This window comes from Elephas maximus, chromosome 18 (genome assembly GCF_024166365.1).
Source record: "Elephas maximus indicus isolate mEleMax1 chromosome 18, mEleMax1 primary haplotype, whole genome shotgun sequence".
NCBI lineage: Eukaryota > Metazoa > Chordata > Mammalia > Proboscidea > Elephantidae > Elephas > Elephas maximus.
The window spans coordinates 62,146,834-62,166,976 of NC_064836.1; the positions used below are offsets into that span (position 1 = coordinate 62,146,834).

The window sequence follows — 20,143 nt, forward strand, 5'->3', positions numbered from 1 at the left end:
TGGTGGCACAGTGGTTAAGAGTTCAGGCTGCTAACCAAAAGGGCAACAGTTCAAATCCAGCAGTCACTCCTTGGAAACCCTGTAGGGCAGTTCTACTCTGTTCTATAGGGTTGCTTTGACTTGGAATTGACTTGACGGCAATGGGTTTGGTTTTTGGAGCAGGAACCCTGTTGGCCCAGTAGTTAAGAGCTTGGCTGCCAACCAAAATCTACCAGCCCCTCCCTGGAAACCCTATGGGGCATTTCTACTCTGTCCTGTAGGATTGCTATGAGTTCTAATCAACTCGACGGCAATGGATTTGGTTTTTGGTTTGGTGGAACATTGACAGTTTGAACTCTTCCAGAGGCACCTCCGAAGGCAGGCCTGGCCATCTGCTTCTAAAGGTCACAGCATTGAAAACCATAAGGTGGACTTCTCTTATGTACACATGTGGTCCTCATGAGAGGGAATCAACTCAAAGGGAATCAGAGATAAGAACATACATATACATATGTATGTATGTGTGTGTATATGATGGTATATATATTTGATAATGTGTTAAAAAAAATTTTATACATATAAATATGTCTTCTTATGTTGGATGTTTGAAAGTTGTACAATTAGGTTTTATATTTTATCAGTTCCTTCCTTGAAATATCAACTTTGAGTATATAATTTTCTCACTGGTATAGGTTTTCTGATGATTCATATAGTTTAAATAATTAATGTTCAAATTTCATAAATTTTTATCCATCACATTTTTTATAATTTTATTTTCATATTAAAAATTCTAAGTACAATTTGTCCTCTCTATTGCATGCCCTCCATCTATATTTGGATTAAAGATGTGTTGATTTAAGATTCAAAAGTTACCAGAAAGCTCTATATTAAGTGTTCTGATGCCAGTTTTTGCAGCAGCCACCCTTGGGATAGTTTGTCATCAATGTTATTAGTTGTTTCCTTAAATGAACATTGGTAGGTTGCAATTTGTAGCCCTTAAGGGCCTTTTAATTTGTCTTCAAAAAGAGTCTTTGAGCATACGTTATGTTGTTAAATTATAGACGTTACCTGAATAAATTCTTTGGTTGCATGTTTTCTTTCTACCATCACTTGATTGCTTCCTGTAAAACCCTGCTGATGTTCCTGGAATGTGTTGGTCAGTTTTTCTCACAGTATTCTTCAGAGGCTGTAGTACTTGTAGTTGCTTCCCTTATTATAAGCTTAATTGTCAGGAGTTTGGTAACAAAAAAATGTGATTATTTCTTATTCAAAGTTTGCGTTTTAAGTGATTTTTTTTTCTCATCTGATTTCATGACCCACCATTTCCCTGGAAAGTCCCTGTGAATAACCTAAAGCACTTCCCCACCTGGATGCTTGGGGTACAAACGTTAATGGAATGCTCATTCCACATGAACCCATTTGTAAAATTTATACCTTGTTTAGAACCCAATATCTAGTCTTCGGGACTCTAATTTCAAGTTCCTCTTTCAGAGGATTAACCCAATCCACTAGAATCCAAAATCTGTTTAACTCAGTCAGTTATTCCTAAAGTTAACAAAGAGCAAAGTGTAACATACTTTAGCCATCCAGGAAAGCAAGGTATATACACACATCTATAAAAATATATATGAAAACCAACTGTGAGTCTCTTTAGAATGTAACAGGGGTAGAGAAATGCAGTCTTATTTTAAGAATGGACTGCCAAGTTTCTCAAACCTCAAGTTTGCTTTGCCTCTAGCATTCCCTCCCCTACCCCCCCCTTTTTTTTTTTTTTTTGGCTAGGTGTATTTTTGAAGGAAATTTAACTTGAAAAGCATGTTTCTAAAGCTAAACCGCAGACTGTGCAATGTGAATAATAATGATCCTTGACTTACTGGTTTTCAGTTCCTGGAGAAAACTGATAGGCCAGGCCAGGTACAGGTTGTGATGCCTATATAATAGCTTCATGCAGAATTTATTTTCAAGAACTGGTTTTGAAAATTACAAACGAATATGTGGAACATAGTAGAAAAATATTCAAAATCATTCAAGGTCAAACAATCATTTTAACCACCTATTAATTGTGGCAAACGACGTACACTGCTTTGTTGTTGTTTTTTTTTTTTTTTAATAACTTTTTTGGATATATTTTACAGCTTATGAAATGATGAATGCACCCATTTCAAGTGTACAATTCAATAATTTGCAGAAAGTTTACCAAGTGATGCGACCATCACCATAAGTCAGTTTTAGAACGTTTTTATTGCCCCACTGAGTAATGATGATGAAGCCATCAGTGAGTTTTTAAATGTTTGTTTTTAATTCTAATTTAACAGCCATTATATTGAATTTAGTTCTACGTAAATAACACTCAGCACCAAATGACTTATGTTTAGTTTACAAGCTTTCCACACTTTAGATAAAATACAGTGTCTTCTCTGTAGAAATGAAGTCTACACAGCTGTATGTGAGAACACTTGTTCTGTGTCGGCTAATGGCAATTTTTTGTTAGCTGTTGGGGTAAGGAATGAGAAATGCAGCAACCTAAATACACACATTGAAATGAAAGCTGAAGTTTTCAAAGAAACAAGCAAGACTCTACTTGTATCCCCATAATTTTCTTTTTAGCTTCACTCACGCAATCCAAAAATGGAACAATTTAAGGCTGTTTTTTTTCTAATGTGCTAAAATTTTTATGGTGCATGTAAAAATTAATCAGCTCCAGTTCTCAGAATTCTAAGATCAGTTATGTGAAGTTTACATAATCACAAAAATATGTATGGATGCCTTTGCCGTATGTCGCTGGGCTTGGGAACTAGAAATGCTTCAAAAACCATGGTTAGCTCAAAAAGGCATTTGACAAAATTCTTCAGATAAATTAATCTTGTGCCATAGGCATCATGGAAATTAAGCAGCAGGTAGTCTGCCTCTGCATTTTCCGCTGTGTTTTCTGTTTGCATCTGAAGACATTGTGTGTGTGTGTGTGTGTGGGTGGGGAATAAAGTTATTTATTGCAGCTCGGTGTTTGCATTTCTTAATCAAGTGATATGGAGAGGAGAAGAAGGGAATTTATTTGGGACAAAAAGAGAGATTGTGAAGTATCAGTAAATGCAAGCGTAGGCAATGTGGATTTCACAGGCTAAAAGAGAAATTTTGCAGGCATGATTGCTTTTGAAAACTCTGTAAGTCTCTGTTGGTGTGCAATTTTGTTAGTACAAATATGCAAACGCATCCAAATTAGCATATTTCCCACCTGCGTACTTCAGACAGCTTGACTAGAAAAAATGTAATAAACTCCACCTCTTTTTTTAGTGCCTAGTTTGTTAAATTTTAATTGGAATTTGATAATGGGGTTGGAATACATACTTGGGGATGTAGAGTGTATATAACGATTCATACAGTAATTGTTAAATATGTTTAACTTTTCCCTATTTTCCTTTAAAAAATTCAGGTGATTTTCTTTTTTTAGTTAATAAACACTTTTTTTTGTTTGTTTTTTTTTTTAGTTAACAAACACTGTTGTTCTTTAAGAGTAGACCTATGTTATAGATAAATTCTTGGCATCAAGGTAATAGAGAATTAGAGCTTCTCAGAAAAACGATTTCACGGTATTCAAGACATTTTACATTCTATGTAATGACCTACCAAAATTTTTCTTTTTTCTGGAATACCTCTTTGTCCTGATTTTCAACCCAATGGTGTTTCTATATGAGAGTAAAGTGGATAGCTCTGAGCTAATTTCCAAAATCTGATTTCCAAATGTTTGACCAGACTTCCTAGATTTCCTCTTATGGGAAGTTTAGGCTTTTACCTCCTGAGAGAAAGAGATTAACCTACCTGATTTCTCAAGAGGGCTCTAATCTCCTCCCTCCGCCCCAGGTTGAGTTAGTCTCTGCTGCACTTGGGGTAGGCTTGCTAGGTCTATATATATATGCCATATGCGCCAAGTGTAGAAAGCCATATGCTAAAGCAGAATTTGTCAACTTTTTATTTTCCAAATCTGTCCAAAAAAAAAAAAAATTGCACCAGGCAATGTTAAAATAGGCAAGGATAACTTTATTCAAAAAGAATTATTACAAGATGAAGAGAGGAAAGGGCTAACGGTGGTCATGGCAGTTAAGGAACATCGCAATAGGAAGAAGAATGCTATTGTAATTGCAATAGGCAGAAAGAGACCAGAAAGAATTTGAGCTCCTACTCCACTGAAGCAGAGGGGAGGAAGATTTTTTTTTTTCTGCTGCCAAATCATTTTTTTGTTGTTGCTGTTATCGTACTTTAGATGAAGGTTTACAGAACAAACTAGCTTCTCATTAAACAGTTAGTACACATATTGTTTTATGACATATGTTAACAACCCCACAACATGTCAGCAGTCTCTCTTCTTGACCTTGGGTTCCCTATTATCAGCTTTCCTGTCCCTTCCTGCCTTCCAGTACTTGCCCTGGGATGGTGTGCCCCCTTAGTCCTGTCTTGTTTTATGGGCCTGCCTAATCTTTGGCTGAAGGGTGACCCTCAGGAGTGACTTCAGTACTGAGCTAAAAGGGTATCTGGGGGCCATACTCTCAGGGTTTCTTCAGTTTCTGTCAGGCCAATAAGCCTGGTCTTTTTTTGTAAGTTAGAATTTTGTTCTACATTTTTCTGCAGCTCTTTCTGGGACCCTCTTTTGTGATCCCTGTCAGAGCAGTCAGTGGTGGTAGTTGGGCACCATCTAGTTGTACTGGACTCAGTTTGGTGGAGGCCATGGTAGTTGTGGCCCATTAGTCCTTTGGACTAATCTTTCCCTTGTGTCTTTAGTTTTCTTCATTCAGGGCAGGAAGATTTTTAAGGAACGAAGTGAGCTAGTGGAAAAATTCTGAAGTTTCGAAGTTAAACAATGGGATGTGTTGATCACAGTGAGTTATTTCCTGAATTTACTGTTTCAAGAGGTAAGGGGCCTAGAGTCAGGCCATTTTCCAGAACAAAAAAGGGTGAGGGAATTTCTTTAACTATTTTTGTTTTTCGGGATCACAGTGATTGGGTAAAATTCAACATTGCCACTTCCATACACATGATGAATAATATTGAGCTGCAACACATACTTCCATGATGTATGCCATTTGTAAAGGATTTTGAGGAGAAATACAGCAGTATAAAAATTCATGATTCATGTAACAATGAAGAGTTAAGTAATGGGTGCTCACTCTTGCATATGATATAGGTAGATGACAGAGAGATAGATGATAGATAGACAGATAGATAGATAGATGATAGATAGATAGATAGATAGATAGATAGATAGATAGATAGATAGATAGATAGATAGATAGATAGATAGATAGATAGATAGATGATAGATAATTGGATGGATGGGTGGATGGATGGATGGATGGATGGATGGATGGATGGATGGATGGATGGATGGATGGATGGATGGATGGATGGATGGGTAGGTGGGTAGGTAGGTAGATAGAGATAGAGATAATTATCATTCCTAAGGAGTAAATTAATTTCTTTTTCATTCATCCAAGAGCATATATGAGAATGAAATTATTATAGGACCACACTTAAATCCACACAAATGTGTGCACGTTTGTGTGTGTGAAATGTTTGCTACCTCCATAAAAATGAGCAATTTATTACTTGCAGCACAAACCCCAGCTGATCCTACCACAACAGGATTTGTATATAATGCATTGAAGAACTCTGGACTGACATAAAGGTGGCCTTACTTTCTCCTTCTTTTCTTACTTTTAAAAATGAAAGGATCCAGCAAGACTGGACAAAATTGGTAGTTCACCTTGGGCCTCAACAGTACTGACTAGAAATAGGTAGCCCCAGACAAGGTTGTTAGCTTAGGATTTAGGGTTACCATCTAATTAAAGATATAATCTGACTAAAATCATAGAAGTTAGTTAGCAGAGACACAGGATTATCATAGATAGTAAACCTCTAAGTACAGAACTACCTTGCCCTTAAATACCATAATAGATTGAAACTATGTATTACCAAACCCTGTATAGTCTGGTTTAAAACCTGGGTATGAGTTAAACATCAAAGGCAGTGTATCAGGGGGGTCTCTGGGTTTGAAAATATGAGGCAAGGTAAAATTATAGCAAGACTGTGTGCGTACCAGATGTTTCCTTAGATAGCTCATTACCTCTGTGCCTTGATAATATTCCACTACTGTACCATATTCAGATCTATTTATGCAGATTTTTTTTACTTCATTTTAAATTGAGGTAAAATTTATAGACAGTGAAATGCACATACTGACGTGTACAATTCTGTATTCAAGATCAGGAATATTTCTGTCACTGTAGAATCTTCTCTTGTGCCCCATTATGGTCTATGGTTATTTTTTGCCAGTAAAAGTTTAATTTACTTAAGATGAGGTTATATTTTGTTTAGTTTCTAAATATAACATAACATGTTGTGAATTTGTCTCCTCCTTCCTGTTCTACTGCTGGAGCACGTGCACCAAACAACCCACAGAGGATAACTTTTCATACTTATTTTCTTGCCATTATATGTAAAGTGGAAGCTGGGTGAATGAATGTCAGTCCTCTCCTTGGTTAAAGGTGTGCTTAAGTTGTGCCTCTCGATTCCTGCAGCTAATTGGAAGGCAGAAAACCCTCTGTCAGCAGCTCAATGGAAAATCCCACCAGCACCCAGAGCTCCTTCTATCTGCCTTGTGCTAAAAAAAAAAAAAAAAATGGCAATTCTACCCCTGAATGACTGAATCAGAATGGATGCATTGGCTGAGCAGCCTTGAAAAAGCAAAACAATACAAAACAAAACAAAAAAAATCTTTACAATATTTTTAGCCTAGTTCTGGTCTGAAATTTGCTTTGCATTTGTTCAGGCTTGATCCTGTACGATCCTCCACTTCCCTCTACCATATTTCCAGTAGCCATATTCAACAGCAGCCCATCCTCAGTCTTTCCAGCCATCTGCCCTGAAATATACTGTATATACCAAGATTTCATTTATTATTTTGAAAATTTTGGTTATCGGCTTTGGTTTTGAGGTTGCTACTCTTATTATTTTTATTTTGTGGAAACACCCAAATTAAGACAATAAGCAGGATATGTTGTACAATGCAATTCTACACTTGTTGGAAACTTGGGCTATTAAAATCCAGTGTCTTGGTTAAAGTGAATGTTGCATGTATTATAGCTAGGAAAACTTAACCAAAGAGTTAGAATTTGCACGTATTACTACTGTCAAAGCCAAACGGTATTTTCTGTAAATATTAAGATATTTAGGAATTTTATAAAGTTAGGAATTTCTCAAACTACTTTTGGCTCTTCAGCAGGGACAATTGTATCCTTTCTATGTGGATTTTTTAATTATTATTATCTTTAGCATATACTTTTCTAAATTTAGTTTCAGGCAGATTCTTAGAAGTGTGAAACATATATTCTCAGGAATAAAGTAAAGAATATTGTGTTAATTTTTTTTATATGTATAGCCAAATGTCTAAGAATTTTCTAGTGTGTGTTATATCTCACTTGCAATTAATAAAGAAAAAGAACGCCCTAGAGGTAGTTGAGTTTTATTTGACTTATACTGGAACACCACAAGACCTTTCAGCAGCATCGTATCATCTGGGTAAAGAAAGAACGTTAAAAGGAAAAACACATGCAAATACCATATGCACACACAAGTATTTAGATAGCCAACTGTCCTTCTCATTCCCTTCTACAATGAAACCTGTGAAAGTTGGATCCTGTGTAAGGTAGAAACATGTCAGAGAAGAAAAACAAATATTTTCCACTAACAGAGCAATAGGAAAGTGGTAAGAAAGCACCCTGTCAAAGGTGGAAAACTTGAGAGACCTGGAAAAACCAGGCAGTCTCACTGAGCTCCAGCTCTCACAGATTTCACTGTGTATCACAATGTATGATTTCCTAGAATAGGCCTTACTAGACTCTGAAACTGCAGATGTGTTGAGACTACTCAGGGCCCTTGAAAGTACCTAATGAGGAAAGATATTGTGGAACACCCAGCAAGTCCAAGGAATATTATTTTTTTTAATAAAACATATTGATGCTGTACCTCTCTAACAATCTGAGTATTTTCTGATAGATTTGCTAGAGGACTCCATTTTCCCAAAGCATGTAGCTGTTGCCAGGCGGGAACCCCAGGTTTTGCTCGGCGTGACTCGTATTGGCTAATAAACGAGGGCCCCAGAGCAGAAAGGTTCCTTCATTTCATTGTGCAAGGAAAGGAGTTATTTGAAGCTGCTGCCTCCAAAACTGCTCCGTGAGGGTGAGGGGAAAGGCTATTTTTAAGGGGTTTACAAGCAGAGAGTTCATACAAGTTATGTCAGCAGCATTCTTAATCATACTAAGCAGGTACAGTGGGGTTTACATATAACTTTATGTATCACCAGGATTTTTAGGGTACAGACCAAGCAAAGGAACTAGGATTCTAATGCAAAGCTATGGGGCAGGCCAAGCAAATTGCTTGAGGCAGTGAAATTTTCTTCACCCTGAGAACCTCTGTCTTATGCCCTTATTTTCTTTTTCTGGACATTGGCCATTCAGGGGGCAGATATTGGCTATAGGCTGTAGGCTTGAACAGTTGGCCTCTCATTGTGGCCACTGATCTACTCTTTTTTTTTTATTAATTGCCTATGCAGTATGGTTTACAACTTACTATTCACTAAATGTTAAAAGAAAAAGATAAGAGTAGCTTTTATGCTCTGTTTATGTGAGTGTTTCCTTAAAAGATTTTTTTTTTTTTGAGATTTTTTTCTAGCTATTATCTTTATACTTCAGGGCCTAGTTGATATGTCTTTATCAGTCCTTGTGAGTCCAGCTCCAGCTGAGTCACATTCTTTATGCTCCAGGAACAGGGAATAATGGCTCTAATATTATCTCCTGAATCATTCTTTTCTTTTGATCGGAGATTGGAGAGAACGCATTGATGATTAATAGCTGGACTTAGTTGAGATCCTAGGTGGTGGACATGACAGGCCCTTTAAACTCACCGTGCTGGTTTTCTACCAGATACCAACTGGTTCTTCACCAGGACCTTAAGTAAGAGCAATGTTCCCATCAATCATGTTGCCGAAGAGAGCAGACTCAATGTACAGCAACATTTTAGCCCGAGACCTTCTCGAGTGTGTAAGACAATAGAAAACCTAGTGCCGTCGAGTCGATTCTGACTCACAGTGACCCTATAGGACAGAGTAGAGCTGCCCCATCGAGTTTCCAAGGAGCGCCTGGTAGATTCGAACTGCCGACCCTTTGGTTTAGAAGATAGCTTTTATTATGCCTAACACTATCAGGAGGCAGACTAAGAATATTACTGTTTCTTGCAATAGTCATTTAGCTTGTGTATTTACTCTCGATGGTGACTGTCCAAAGGGATTTTTTTTTTATTTATTCTCGATGGTGACGATCCAAAGGGATCTGGTGTTTATAAGGGTGTTACAGTGTGTAACCAAGTAGCTTGCTGTCTAATTCTGTGTCTATCCTGTTTTACTTCTCCTGTGTTACTTGACTACAACAAGAGGTATTTGCTACCGTACAGATTACACTTTCTTGAGTTAATAAAAAATCTAAGGCCTTTTTGTTACCTCCTTTTTTATCACCTTGGGTAATGAGATCAGAGATCGCGGTTGTGATTCTGTCCTATTTGCGACTTCATCTGCTACTTGTCCTATAAACCAAAAAAAGAAAAAAAAGCACAAACTCATTGTCTTTGAGTTGATTCCAACTCATAGCAACCCTATAGGGCTGAGTAGAACTGCGCCATGGGGTTTCCAAGAAGTGGCTGGTAGATTCGAGCTGCTGAACTTTTGGTTAGCAGCTGTAGCTCTTAACCACTGTGCTACGAGGGTTCCATTTGTCCTACAGTGATTGACAAATTCCTTAAAGATTTCTCCAGCTCAACTATACCATAAAAAAAAAAAAAGCTACCAACCATACCCTGAGTGTTGAATCACTGGATTTTCTTCTGACTCTTATTTTACAATGTGGAACAATTTAACATTACCTTTTTTTTTCCAATATTTACTAGCATCATTACTATGAATATCTGAAGGTAATTCTAAAATTCTGAAAGTGTATTGCCCAAGCTTTGCTAGGAATTTAAACAAGAGATTGCCCAAGTAAATTCACTGTCAGTTGGAAAGGGGTCATCTAAACTAGAATAATTGGATCCATTACACAAAAAGTTATATCCATAAGGAGCACACAAAGTTTATCTAGAGGAAACAGAGGGTATAAAACAATTTGCATGTGACAACCAAAATTCCATTAAAGAATACATAATTAGCAAGATAATACAGGGTGGACCTTACCTGTTGGAGGTCTTCAGTTAATCTATTTAAAACATAAATCTAATGCTATTCTATTTTGTAAAATCATAGCTTGAACTCCAGACACTTCTCCAGTTATGATATATATAACTTTGCTAAGTTTACCAATAGGAACTTCTAATTCAAGAGTTAAAATATCTAAACCCATTAGTTAAATAATTTAGGAGAAAACAGGAAAATAGTTTCTTACATCCAAAAAGTAGAACCTTAAAACATCAGTATAATATTCCCAAGTAAACCCATAGTAATCCTTTAATTTACTAAGTTTTATGTTTCTGTTCTATGTAATTCTGGCTCAGCTGCAGCCTGTGAACTTGTCAGCTGCTACATACAAGTTGTGGAAATCTTGATTCAGTCTAGTCACAGTCCTTTTTGTAAATCTAATATAGTCCATTTTTTCATTGAGATATTTTGGTTAAATGTTTTCAGCAAATCAGCAAAGTAAAAACTTATCTGCAGATGACAAAACTCATAAAAATAATACTGTTAAAACTGAAAGACCTGATAGAAATTAATTACAAAAATAATGTAAAAAAGTCAGTTTAAAAAAACTTTAGACAAAAATACTTCTAATATAATGGTTAACCTTATTTCAACCTTATGGTATTATGTAAGAACCTTGAGACATAATACCATACAGTCAGGATATACGAAGCATGTGCAAAGATTATCAAGTCTCTAAATACCTAAATAGTAATAAAGAAAAAAAAAAAAGAATGTCATAGTAAATGATGGGATAATTACTAACAAAACTTAGTTCGAATTTCTGTTATTCTCTACCTACATGATTTCTTGTTTTAGAGATTAATCAACTTCAGGTGGCCAGTAATTAATGTTATTGTTATGACTTATGGTGACAATAGATGAAATGCTGCCCAGTCCTGTGAAATCCCAGTGATCAGTTGTGGACTGGACAGTTTTGATGCATAGGGTTTTCAACTGGCTGATGTTCAGAAATAACCAATAAGAGATTTAAAAAATAGCTATTCGCCAATATTAGCTTCTTTCACATTAAAGAATTACATTTAAAAAATTAGGAACCTATAATTACCTCATAGATTTTCCAAGCCACATTACATATTTGAAGATTAGTCTGATTCTGTGAGGAAATTGGATGTTATTGGAAGGAGAAATTGTATATATATAAAACAGGAGTGTGAAGATCAGTTGAGAAAATGACAAACAGCATCTCATCTTAATGAATTCTTGCAGTTAACAGTTTCCAAAAAAAACCCTTCCTCTGTCACTACTGCTTTTTCTTCTTTATCTCTCCATGCTGGATGTTTGAGATGGCAGTGAGATTATACACTCTTACCGCATTCTCCACTCTTTAAACCTAGTCTGTTTTTTTTTTTTTTTTTTTAGGGTCTTCAAAATTTAATAATTAAATCTTGCATATTTACAAAAAATAAAGAAAATTACTAAAAACCTGGTCTAGATTTCTTTTCAGTGTATGATGTCTTTAGAATGTTTTCTCCCAGCCTAATTGATTAGGTTGAGAAAGTTACTTCTCTCTTTACTGTAGAATGACATAGTTACATAACAAATTGTCTCTCCGCTTAGCACATTGCAATTTTCATTTTTGTTTGAATTTTTATCTTTTTAACATCTTGGAATAAATGCAATTCTTCTAGAATAACCAACCACAACATTTGTTGTATTGCCAACTTAACCAATCCACGTGACTAGATTTTTGCAAGGCAGGCACTAGGCTAGGCGTTCAAGGCACTAAAGGACTTGCGAACTAGTAGGAAGATATTTTGGTAAGCAAATGATGTAATTACAACACAGTGCAGTGAATAATAGGAGAATGAACAACTCTACTATGTTTGAATGAACAGGAGAAAACAAATGGCTAACTGTTGTCTAAGGGATTCAGAAGAATATTTATGGAAGGATTAGTTTAGCAATGGATTTAGAAGGATAATTCCAGACAGGGAATACAACATACACAAGTATGGGCAGATGAAGAACTGGCTTTTAGAATTTAAGATTCAAAAGGAGGAACATTGAATGATAAAACTGGCTCATAGGTACAGTTTTGTGAGGAGCTTAAAAAATAATTTTAATGAATTTCAAATTATGTATCCTCTTATAGTCCTGAATTTCCCAAATGTGTGTGATCGTAAGAATTTCTTCTGTTCTCACCTTCTTAGAAATATAAATTACTGGACCCTTACTCCAGAGTTTATGATTTAGTTAACAAATTTCGCACAGCTAGACTGGAAATTATGAAATTTGAAGGAGGGGTGAGTCAATGTTTCATTTGCTTTATACAATGATAAATCATCATAATGTGTAAAAAGTTCACATTCTGGAAATACTAAAATGAAAACACAGAATCCTATGCAGGTTAAAAAAAGATACAAGTTTGAACCAAGGTAGCTTTGGAGAACTAGAATGGAGTAGAAAGAAAACTCAGCAACTTTCAAAAGTTGGACCTCATTGGCAAGCAGTCTTGGCGAGGGAGAATATATAAAGAAGTATAACTTTTGAAATTTCAAACTTGGTAGACTGCAAAAATGGTGAGGCCCGGTAGCCAAACAGGAAATTCCGGAAATCACCAGGTTTGGGAAAAGAGGGTTGATTCGAGGTGGTGGGATGGAGAATATTATGCTGTGAATGGTTATGCTAAACCAAGTCTAAGAGTGTTTCTGGCTTTAATAGTAGTGTTCAGTTCTGAAAAACTGAAAAAGAAAATGTTCTTAAGTGAGCATTGTAATGAATGGTAAAGAAAAGTATGGGAGAAATGCTTTTAAGGCATGTCTGATTCCAATGAAAAATCTTTCAACCTTTTACTGCATGATATTTTCCCATGGAGATAATTTTTAAAAGCGTTGGCTCACTTAGAAAAGAAATATTGAGCCCTTTTTGTTATTACTTTAACTTGTTCGGTTCCTAAACCACAGAGATACCTCAGAGGTTCATTAGAAATTCCCAAACATAGACAGAGGAAGGTCCCAATAAAAACAAATGAAGTAACCTAGATCCTTTAGGAGTTGGATTTTGCAGTTTGACTTCCTGATTCCAAGAATGTGTCATATTTTAGTCTCAGAATAATGTTAAAAGTCACTTAAAAACCACCAGAGTTAAAATAATGAATCCCTGCCATGACTATCAGTATATCTGGCATGCGCAAGTATCGTGTGATTTTAATACAAATTGTGAACCACACAAGCTCCATCTCCAACCTGACCCCTTTACGTGGAAATCTTTTTAGCTGAACAATTTTGCTTCCCTGCTGCAGTATTTTTCGGTTATTTCATTAAATGCAGTCAGTGGCTCAGGTTACATTAACAAGGAAAGAAACCTTCCCCTTCCTCTACCAATAAATGAAGAAATGCTCTTTTAGAAAAAGTACATAGTCTCTAGGATGGGGTTAAACTTTTAACTATTAAGGGGTTATCTCTGTCATACTCTGGACTACTCATTGCATTTTACTGATTCAAGAGGCTGCCATCACAGTGGTCCAAATCTACCAAAGGAAATATCCAGGCAACAATTCAGCCCTTGGTTCTCAGAACATTAAGTCCTTAGAACAGAAGTTGAAAAACACTTTGATATCAGCTTTCACAAAATACACATTACTAGTTAATATAGGGTAAAAATCCCTGCTCAGCCCTATACCTTGACAACAGATAAAGAAAAATGAATTGAAAGAGCCATAGGAAGATCCACTGTGACCCACAAGTTATTTATTTATTTATTTATTTTGATACTTGCGGTGTTCAGAAGTATTCAGTAGTAGAGTGTAAGTTGAGGAAAGCTTCATGAAGAATGAAGAACTGTGACTCATGAGCCGTCGTCCCTTCTGTCCCAACCTTTACTATTTTTCTCTTGTATTCGTACTCCTTTAAGAAGTATTTCAGTTAAAATAGAATCAGTACCACTTGCGAGTGTATCATGACTCCTTTCTCTGTTGTTTTCCAAAGGACACATCTATTCAGTTATACCCAAATATCAAAAGCTAAGACTCAAACGGTACCTCCCTCACAGATAGCAATACAGCAAATACGCGTTCTACACACCAAGCCATTATTTTAGAGAGCACCATCAACTGATTAAAAATTATTCCTGTGTAACTGTTTCAGTTTTTCTTTTTACCAGTTTCCTCATATTTCTTTTTTCCTACAAAACTCTTCATTTACTGCATACATAAATGCCCAGACCCACTACACAGCAGCCTACTCGGCCATCAGCTTCTTCCTTTTAACAAGATAAAAGAGCCAGAATCATCTTAGCGATGTATACCATTTAGAGTCTGTAAAAAAAAAAAAAAAAACCAAAAGATGCAACAGTAATTGCTATTTTAGTTTATACCATCTTTTTTTTTTTTTTTTTTTTTGCCAGGGAAAATCTTCTTTTTAACTTCTGACACAGTCTAGTTCCAAGTCATTCCTCTAGCTCCTGAGGTAGATTTTTTTTCCAATTGTTATACATAACTATTACATTCCATTCTTTTAAATCACAGATTAAAAAAAAAGAATAAAATAAATCAAAAGTATCTCATAATATACAGTATAATAACATGTTCTTTCATTAAAAAAAGAACTTACAATTCCGATGAATTTTGGAAATTACTAATTTAAACAACGCACTCCTGGATACCTGAAAACTAACTAAAAATGAACATAATCCATATCATTGTTTCTCATTTATGTCACAAATTGTATTTCGTATAGATAAATTATAGACCAAGTACAGATAAATTATACTGTTCTAGAAAACCTTTTAGAAATCATTTATACAACGGAGTGTCTATGGATTTCATCTCTGCAGTTTATTTTATTATGTCTTAAAATTATTTATTAGAGGCGAGAAAAATTTCTGTTAATTATTAATCAATATTAAAATATTGATGAACACTACCTAAATGTAACCGGCTTCCAGCTGGTACATTGGATGGAAACCATACTGAAATGCAGCCAGCACAAGGGGCGTGTCTTAAAAGAGCAGAACAAATGACTTAGCAGGGGCATAAAAGGAGCAATCAGGAAAGGTTCATTTAACATAGCAATGGCACAAGCTTTGAGCAATTGCCTCTACTTAAGTAAGTGTGGAATTACAGTCCAACAGGGGGTCCTCAAAGACCTTTGAAGAAATTCAGCAGTTACAAAGTCCTGCTCAGTGCAGAAGCAGTAAAACTTGGGCAGACCTCAAAAGCAGCCTGCAAAGCTTTTATCAAAAAGTTAAGACAATCCTCATCACAGTTATTCCTTTGAAATGAATTATTTTCTCTCTTGTTTTTTTAAAGGAGAGATGCTATGCATGGTAATTTTCAAAACTTCTTTGAAAATGCATTGCAATGAACAGGAAAAAATAAACCAGTTTCGCGGTAATATGGAATTGAGTGTGGGGTCTCCATGGGTTTACCAGGAAAGTGTTCCAGCACTAAGCTTCTTTGAAACGGTCTGGAAGCACGCATTAAAAGTTACTCTACTAATGGATATGTTTCACAGAATACTTAGCGGAATTTCTTCCTTCTGTTTTTTTACAAAAAGCAAAATTTTGTTCCAAAGACATTAGGTCTGCAAGTGGTCTATTAGTGATTGGATAAGACATTGATTTTTCTAAGTACTTATTATGGTAAGTACAAAGAAAATAATTCTGACAAAATATAACGTCTCTGCCATTTATTTATAACTCAGTTGTATGTTTATAAACATTGCATATGTTTATAAAGCTTCGACTAAAACATAAACAAAGTAACCTATCCTTTGCTTAGAATCAACTTTAGAGCACCAAACCTCAGGGGGGAAACTGAGGCCAATTTGGGAAATTTTTAATGAATAGATGAAGAGTAGAAAAGTTTTTTTTTTTAGACAAGAAAGTAAATTATGCGAATTTACATTAGAAGATGTTAGTTGCTAATGGCAGCAAAATGTGAGTAAGAAAATGAACGTACTTTTGCATCAGAAAAGTAACGTCTACCTTTTTTCTTCAGAAAATATTAAGTAATCGTTCACAGGTCATTAAAGAAATGACTCTATAATTTGAAAGAATTGGTAAAGGGATTTTACAAATACTAGAAATAAGTGGATTGGAAATGTATTGCAATAGGTAATACATTAAAATTTGCACTTTCCACTGACACGAGGCAAGCTTAATAAAAGGCCTATATTCTTGAGAGGAGCAAAAATGAAAAGTGTTTTCAAAGAGGAATAGTTTAAATAAGAAGTTCAGTGCAAAAGTCAGCATGAGATGGTCATGGAAATATCAAATTAACAAATATGGAACATCTACTATGAGTTGCTGTGGGGATTATCAGTGTACAAAGTCCAAATAGTCCTTGATTTGAGAAAAATCTAAAAGGCCGTAGGTCTTTTAACAATGAAAGCAATTCAACAGTTATTTTGGCTAAAACTTTTTGAGTTTTTGTTTGTTTTTCACTTGTAAATTTTTTTTTTTTTTTTTTTTGGTAACGGATATAATTGTGTGCCCCCAAAATATGTGTCACCTTGGTTAGGCCGTGTGTAGTTGTCCTCCGTTTTGTCATTTTCCTATGTGTTATAAATCATAATCTCTGCCTGTAGTTAAAAGGATTACTCCCTTTTGGATCAGGTCACCTCCTGATCCAAAAGGGAGTTTTCCTGGGGTGTGGCCTGTACCACCTTTTCTCTCTCAAGAGATAAAAGGAAAGGGAGGCAGGCAGAGAGTTGGGGGCCTCACACCACCAAGAAAGACGCACCAGGAGCAGAGCGTGTCCTTTAGACTCGGGGTCCCTGCATGAAGAAGCTCCTCGTCTGGGGGAACATTGATGAGAAGACCGACACAGAGAGAAAGCCTTCCCCTGGAGCCAGCACCCTGAATTTGGACTTGTAACCTATTAGGCTGTGAGAAAATAAATTTCTCTTTGTTAAAGTCGTCCACTTGTGGTATTTCCGTTATGACAGCACTAGGTGACTAAGACAGTTGCTTTCCATTAGAGCAAAATACCACTGAATCCCGCAGTGAGATATTTTGGTTGGACAAATATTTGAAAATAGAAATATATTGATAGATAATATGTGTTTGTCTTTTAACGGGAAGATTTGAAGTGGGAAATCAGTTAAAATATGTTTAATCTTGTGTTAGAAATGAGGATGATCCAGTAGTATCTGATCCAAACAGATTTTTAAAAAATTTATATTCCATATTTTTGAAAATTTATATAAAAATACAACAAATGTCAAGCCACTACCCAGTAAAGGGAAACCCTGGTGGTGAACTGGCTAAGTGCTATGGCTGCTAACCAAAATGTCGAAGCTTGAATCTACCATGCGCTCCTTGGAAACTCTATGGGGCAGTTCTGCTCTGTTCCATAGGGTCGCTATGAGTCAGAATCAACTCGACAGCAACAGGTACCCAATAAAGTGTTGTATGAAAGGACAGAAGGTTAGCACTCCCCTTAACAAGGAAGAGGCCCTTGGCCTTACAACAGGCATAGTGATAAGGCATTGCCGCCTATTTCGTGGCATATAACCACAGTTGGGGCCCTGGTGGGGAAGTGATTAAGAGCTATGGCTGCTAACCAAAAGGCTAGCAGTTCAAATCCACCAGCCAATCCTTGGAAACCCTATGGGGCAGTTCTACTCTGTCCTATAAAGTTTCAGTGAGTTGCAATAAACTCAAAAGCAGTGGATACCCAATAAAACCCATTAATGTTCAGTCGATTCTGACTCATAGCAACTCTATGGGACAGAGTAGGACAGCTCCATAAGGTTTCCAAGGCTGTAATTTTTATGGAAAAGGGGCCCTGGTGGCCCAGTGTTGCTAACCAAAAGGTTGTTGGTTCAAACCCACCAACCACTCTGGGGGAGAAAGATGTTCTGTAAAGATTTACAGGCTTGGAAACCCTATATAGGGTTGCTATGAGTCAGAACTGACTGGATGGCAATGGGTTTTGTTTTGTTTTGTTTAATCTTCATGGAAGCAGACTGCCACATGTTTCTCCCGAGGAGCAGCTGATAGGTTCCAACTGTCAACCTTTCTAACCAAAAGGTTAGAAATTCAAGCTGAGTGCTTTAACCACTGTGTCACCAGGGCTCCTTCACTACCCAATAAGATACTTCAAATATATCTGGGTAGTTTTTACACATAAAGCAGTCACATCCATAGTATCCTTATTGAATATATTTTTAACAAATAAAAACTAAAAGTACTAGCTTGTTTTCCTGATACTATGTATTTCTATTCATGTGAGATTTTTGTCAGAAGTCAAGACCTACTGTAATAAATCATAAATCATATCTCTTTTATAATACACTGTTATTATTACCTACGGATACCATGGGACTCCTTGCACATAATGGATTCCAGTCCTCTTACAGAGTTGCGTATGAAAATATTATCAATGAGCTGAAGAATCTGGTATTAATAACTTTACAACATTATAACAAATAGGTAGTCCTGATGTTTTGTTCTTTTTTTAATACATCAAATATATTTCATTGCTTACATTATAGTAGCAGATTGAAACCATCTGCTCACTTGCCACTGGTCTACCAGCAACAAAAAATCTCAGCTCATTTTCCGTAGGCCTGGATGTACCACGGCTATAATCCAGCTGCTAAGGCTTGATATGGAGCCAGATTAATACTCAAGAGCCTTTGAAATGGAAATAATGCTTTCTTGCCAAAGATTAGAACAGTGATAGACTCCATTTGCTTGTTCCCTTCTTTTCTGCTCTTCTTCGCCATCCCCCCCAGCCCCATTAACTTGCCTCCTCCCACCACCACCCCCCATTCTCTCATTACAGCTCCATCACCTGTCCTGACGATTAAGAAGGAGCAGACATCCAGAAACAGCATCTCTTTATCCTGGCAAGAACCTGAACACCCTAATGGGATCATATTGGACTACGAGGTCAAATACTATGAAAAGGTGGGGAGACAATGTCAAAGTGTCATGTTGTGTAGGGAAAGAAGCTACCTTATCATAAGCTGTGCTCTTACAAAGAAACCAGTGACATTGCTAGTAGGTGGTAGAGCTCTGTTTAGAACTTTGGTGACGTGAAACAAATTTATTAGGTAGAGAGGGAACGAGAAATTATCTTGTTGACTACCTCCCATTCTACAACGAGAAGCCCTAGCAAAGATGTCATTTACCAAATGCAAGCCAGCTAGTTATAATAAAAGAAATATAACACTTAGGTCCTTCAATACCAAGCCCCTTAATCTCTGTACTATTTTATAGCGACATTTTTTTTTTCCCTTAGTCTACAGTTCATTGCTTCAAGCCTTTTTCCTGAAATTCACATGAATTTCATTCAGTAGAAATAGGAACACTGTACTATATAACAAAACATTGGATTATTGAACTGACAAGGAGAAGTTTTCTTGACTTTGTGCAAGGGAATTAAAAGGGAGTGGTGCAGGGGTAAGTTTGCCTCACATTATAAGATTTCGGTACAATAATGCAATTATAAAAATTAGGTACATGTTTTTCTTTTTTTTTTAAATAAGTGGAATTTGAGCAGTGATACTTCATGAGTCTAAATAAATAAATAACCTGTATCTCTTAACCATTATGCCACCAGGGTTTCCATGACTCTAAATAGCACTTATTTTTTCCTGGTTATAAATTATGATTATATTTGTAAGGAAGGTTATATGCAAACCTTGTCATCAGAGCTGTGTGGTTTTATAACTACTAATATGAACACCACATATTTGTGTATCTGCTACAGTTTACAGAGTACTTCACATTGAATTAAAAACAAATTGTGAATTTATATAGCAGTTACAGAACACTTCCACATACATTGTTTAAAACAGAGCTGTCTGATAATCCCTGTGAAAGTGTACAAATACGTTCTTGTACAAATAAGAAAACCCAGTGACAGTAGGTGAATTTCTCACAGCCTCTCTGCTAGTATTAAGTCATTGTTTTAAATCC

At 36.1% G+C, this 20,143-nt stretch overlaps 1 protein-coding gene and 1 pseudogene across 3 annotated transcripts in view; both read left to right on the plus strand.

The window, feature by feature from the left end:
• The window catches only part of EPHA3 (EPH receptor A3), a 401,922-nt gene that overhangs the window by 303,847 nt on the left and 77,932 nt on the right, over positions 1-20,143 (plus strand). For all 3 annotated transcript variants that reach the window (XM_049858480.1, XM_049858481.1, XM_049858482.1), the window contains one exon: positions 19,005-19,129. In XM_049858480.1, the coding sequence (XP_049714437.1) occupies positions 19,005-19,129 (125 nt within the window). The remainder of the gene's footprint in view (positions 1-19,004; positions 19,130-20,143) is intronic.
• LOC126061865 (uncharacterized) lies at positions 17,620-17,736 on the plus strand (annotated as a pseudogene).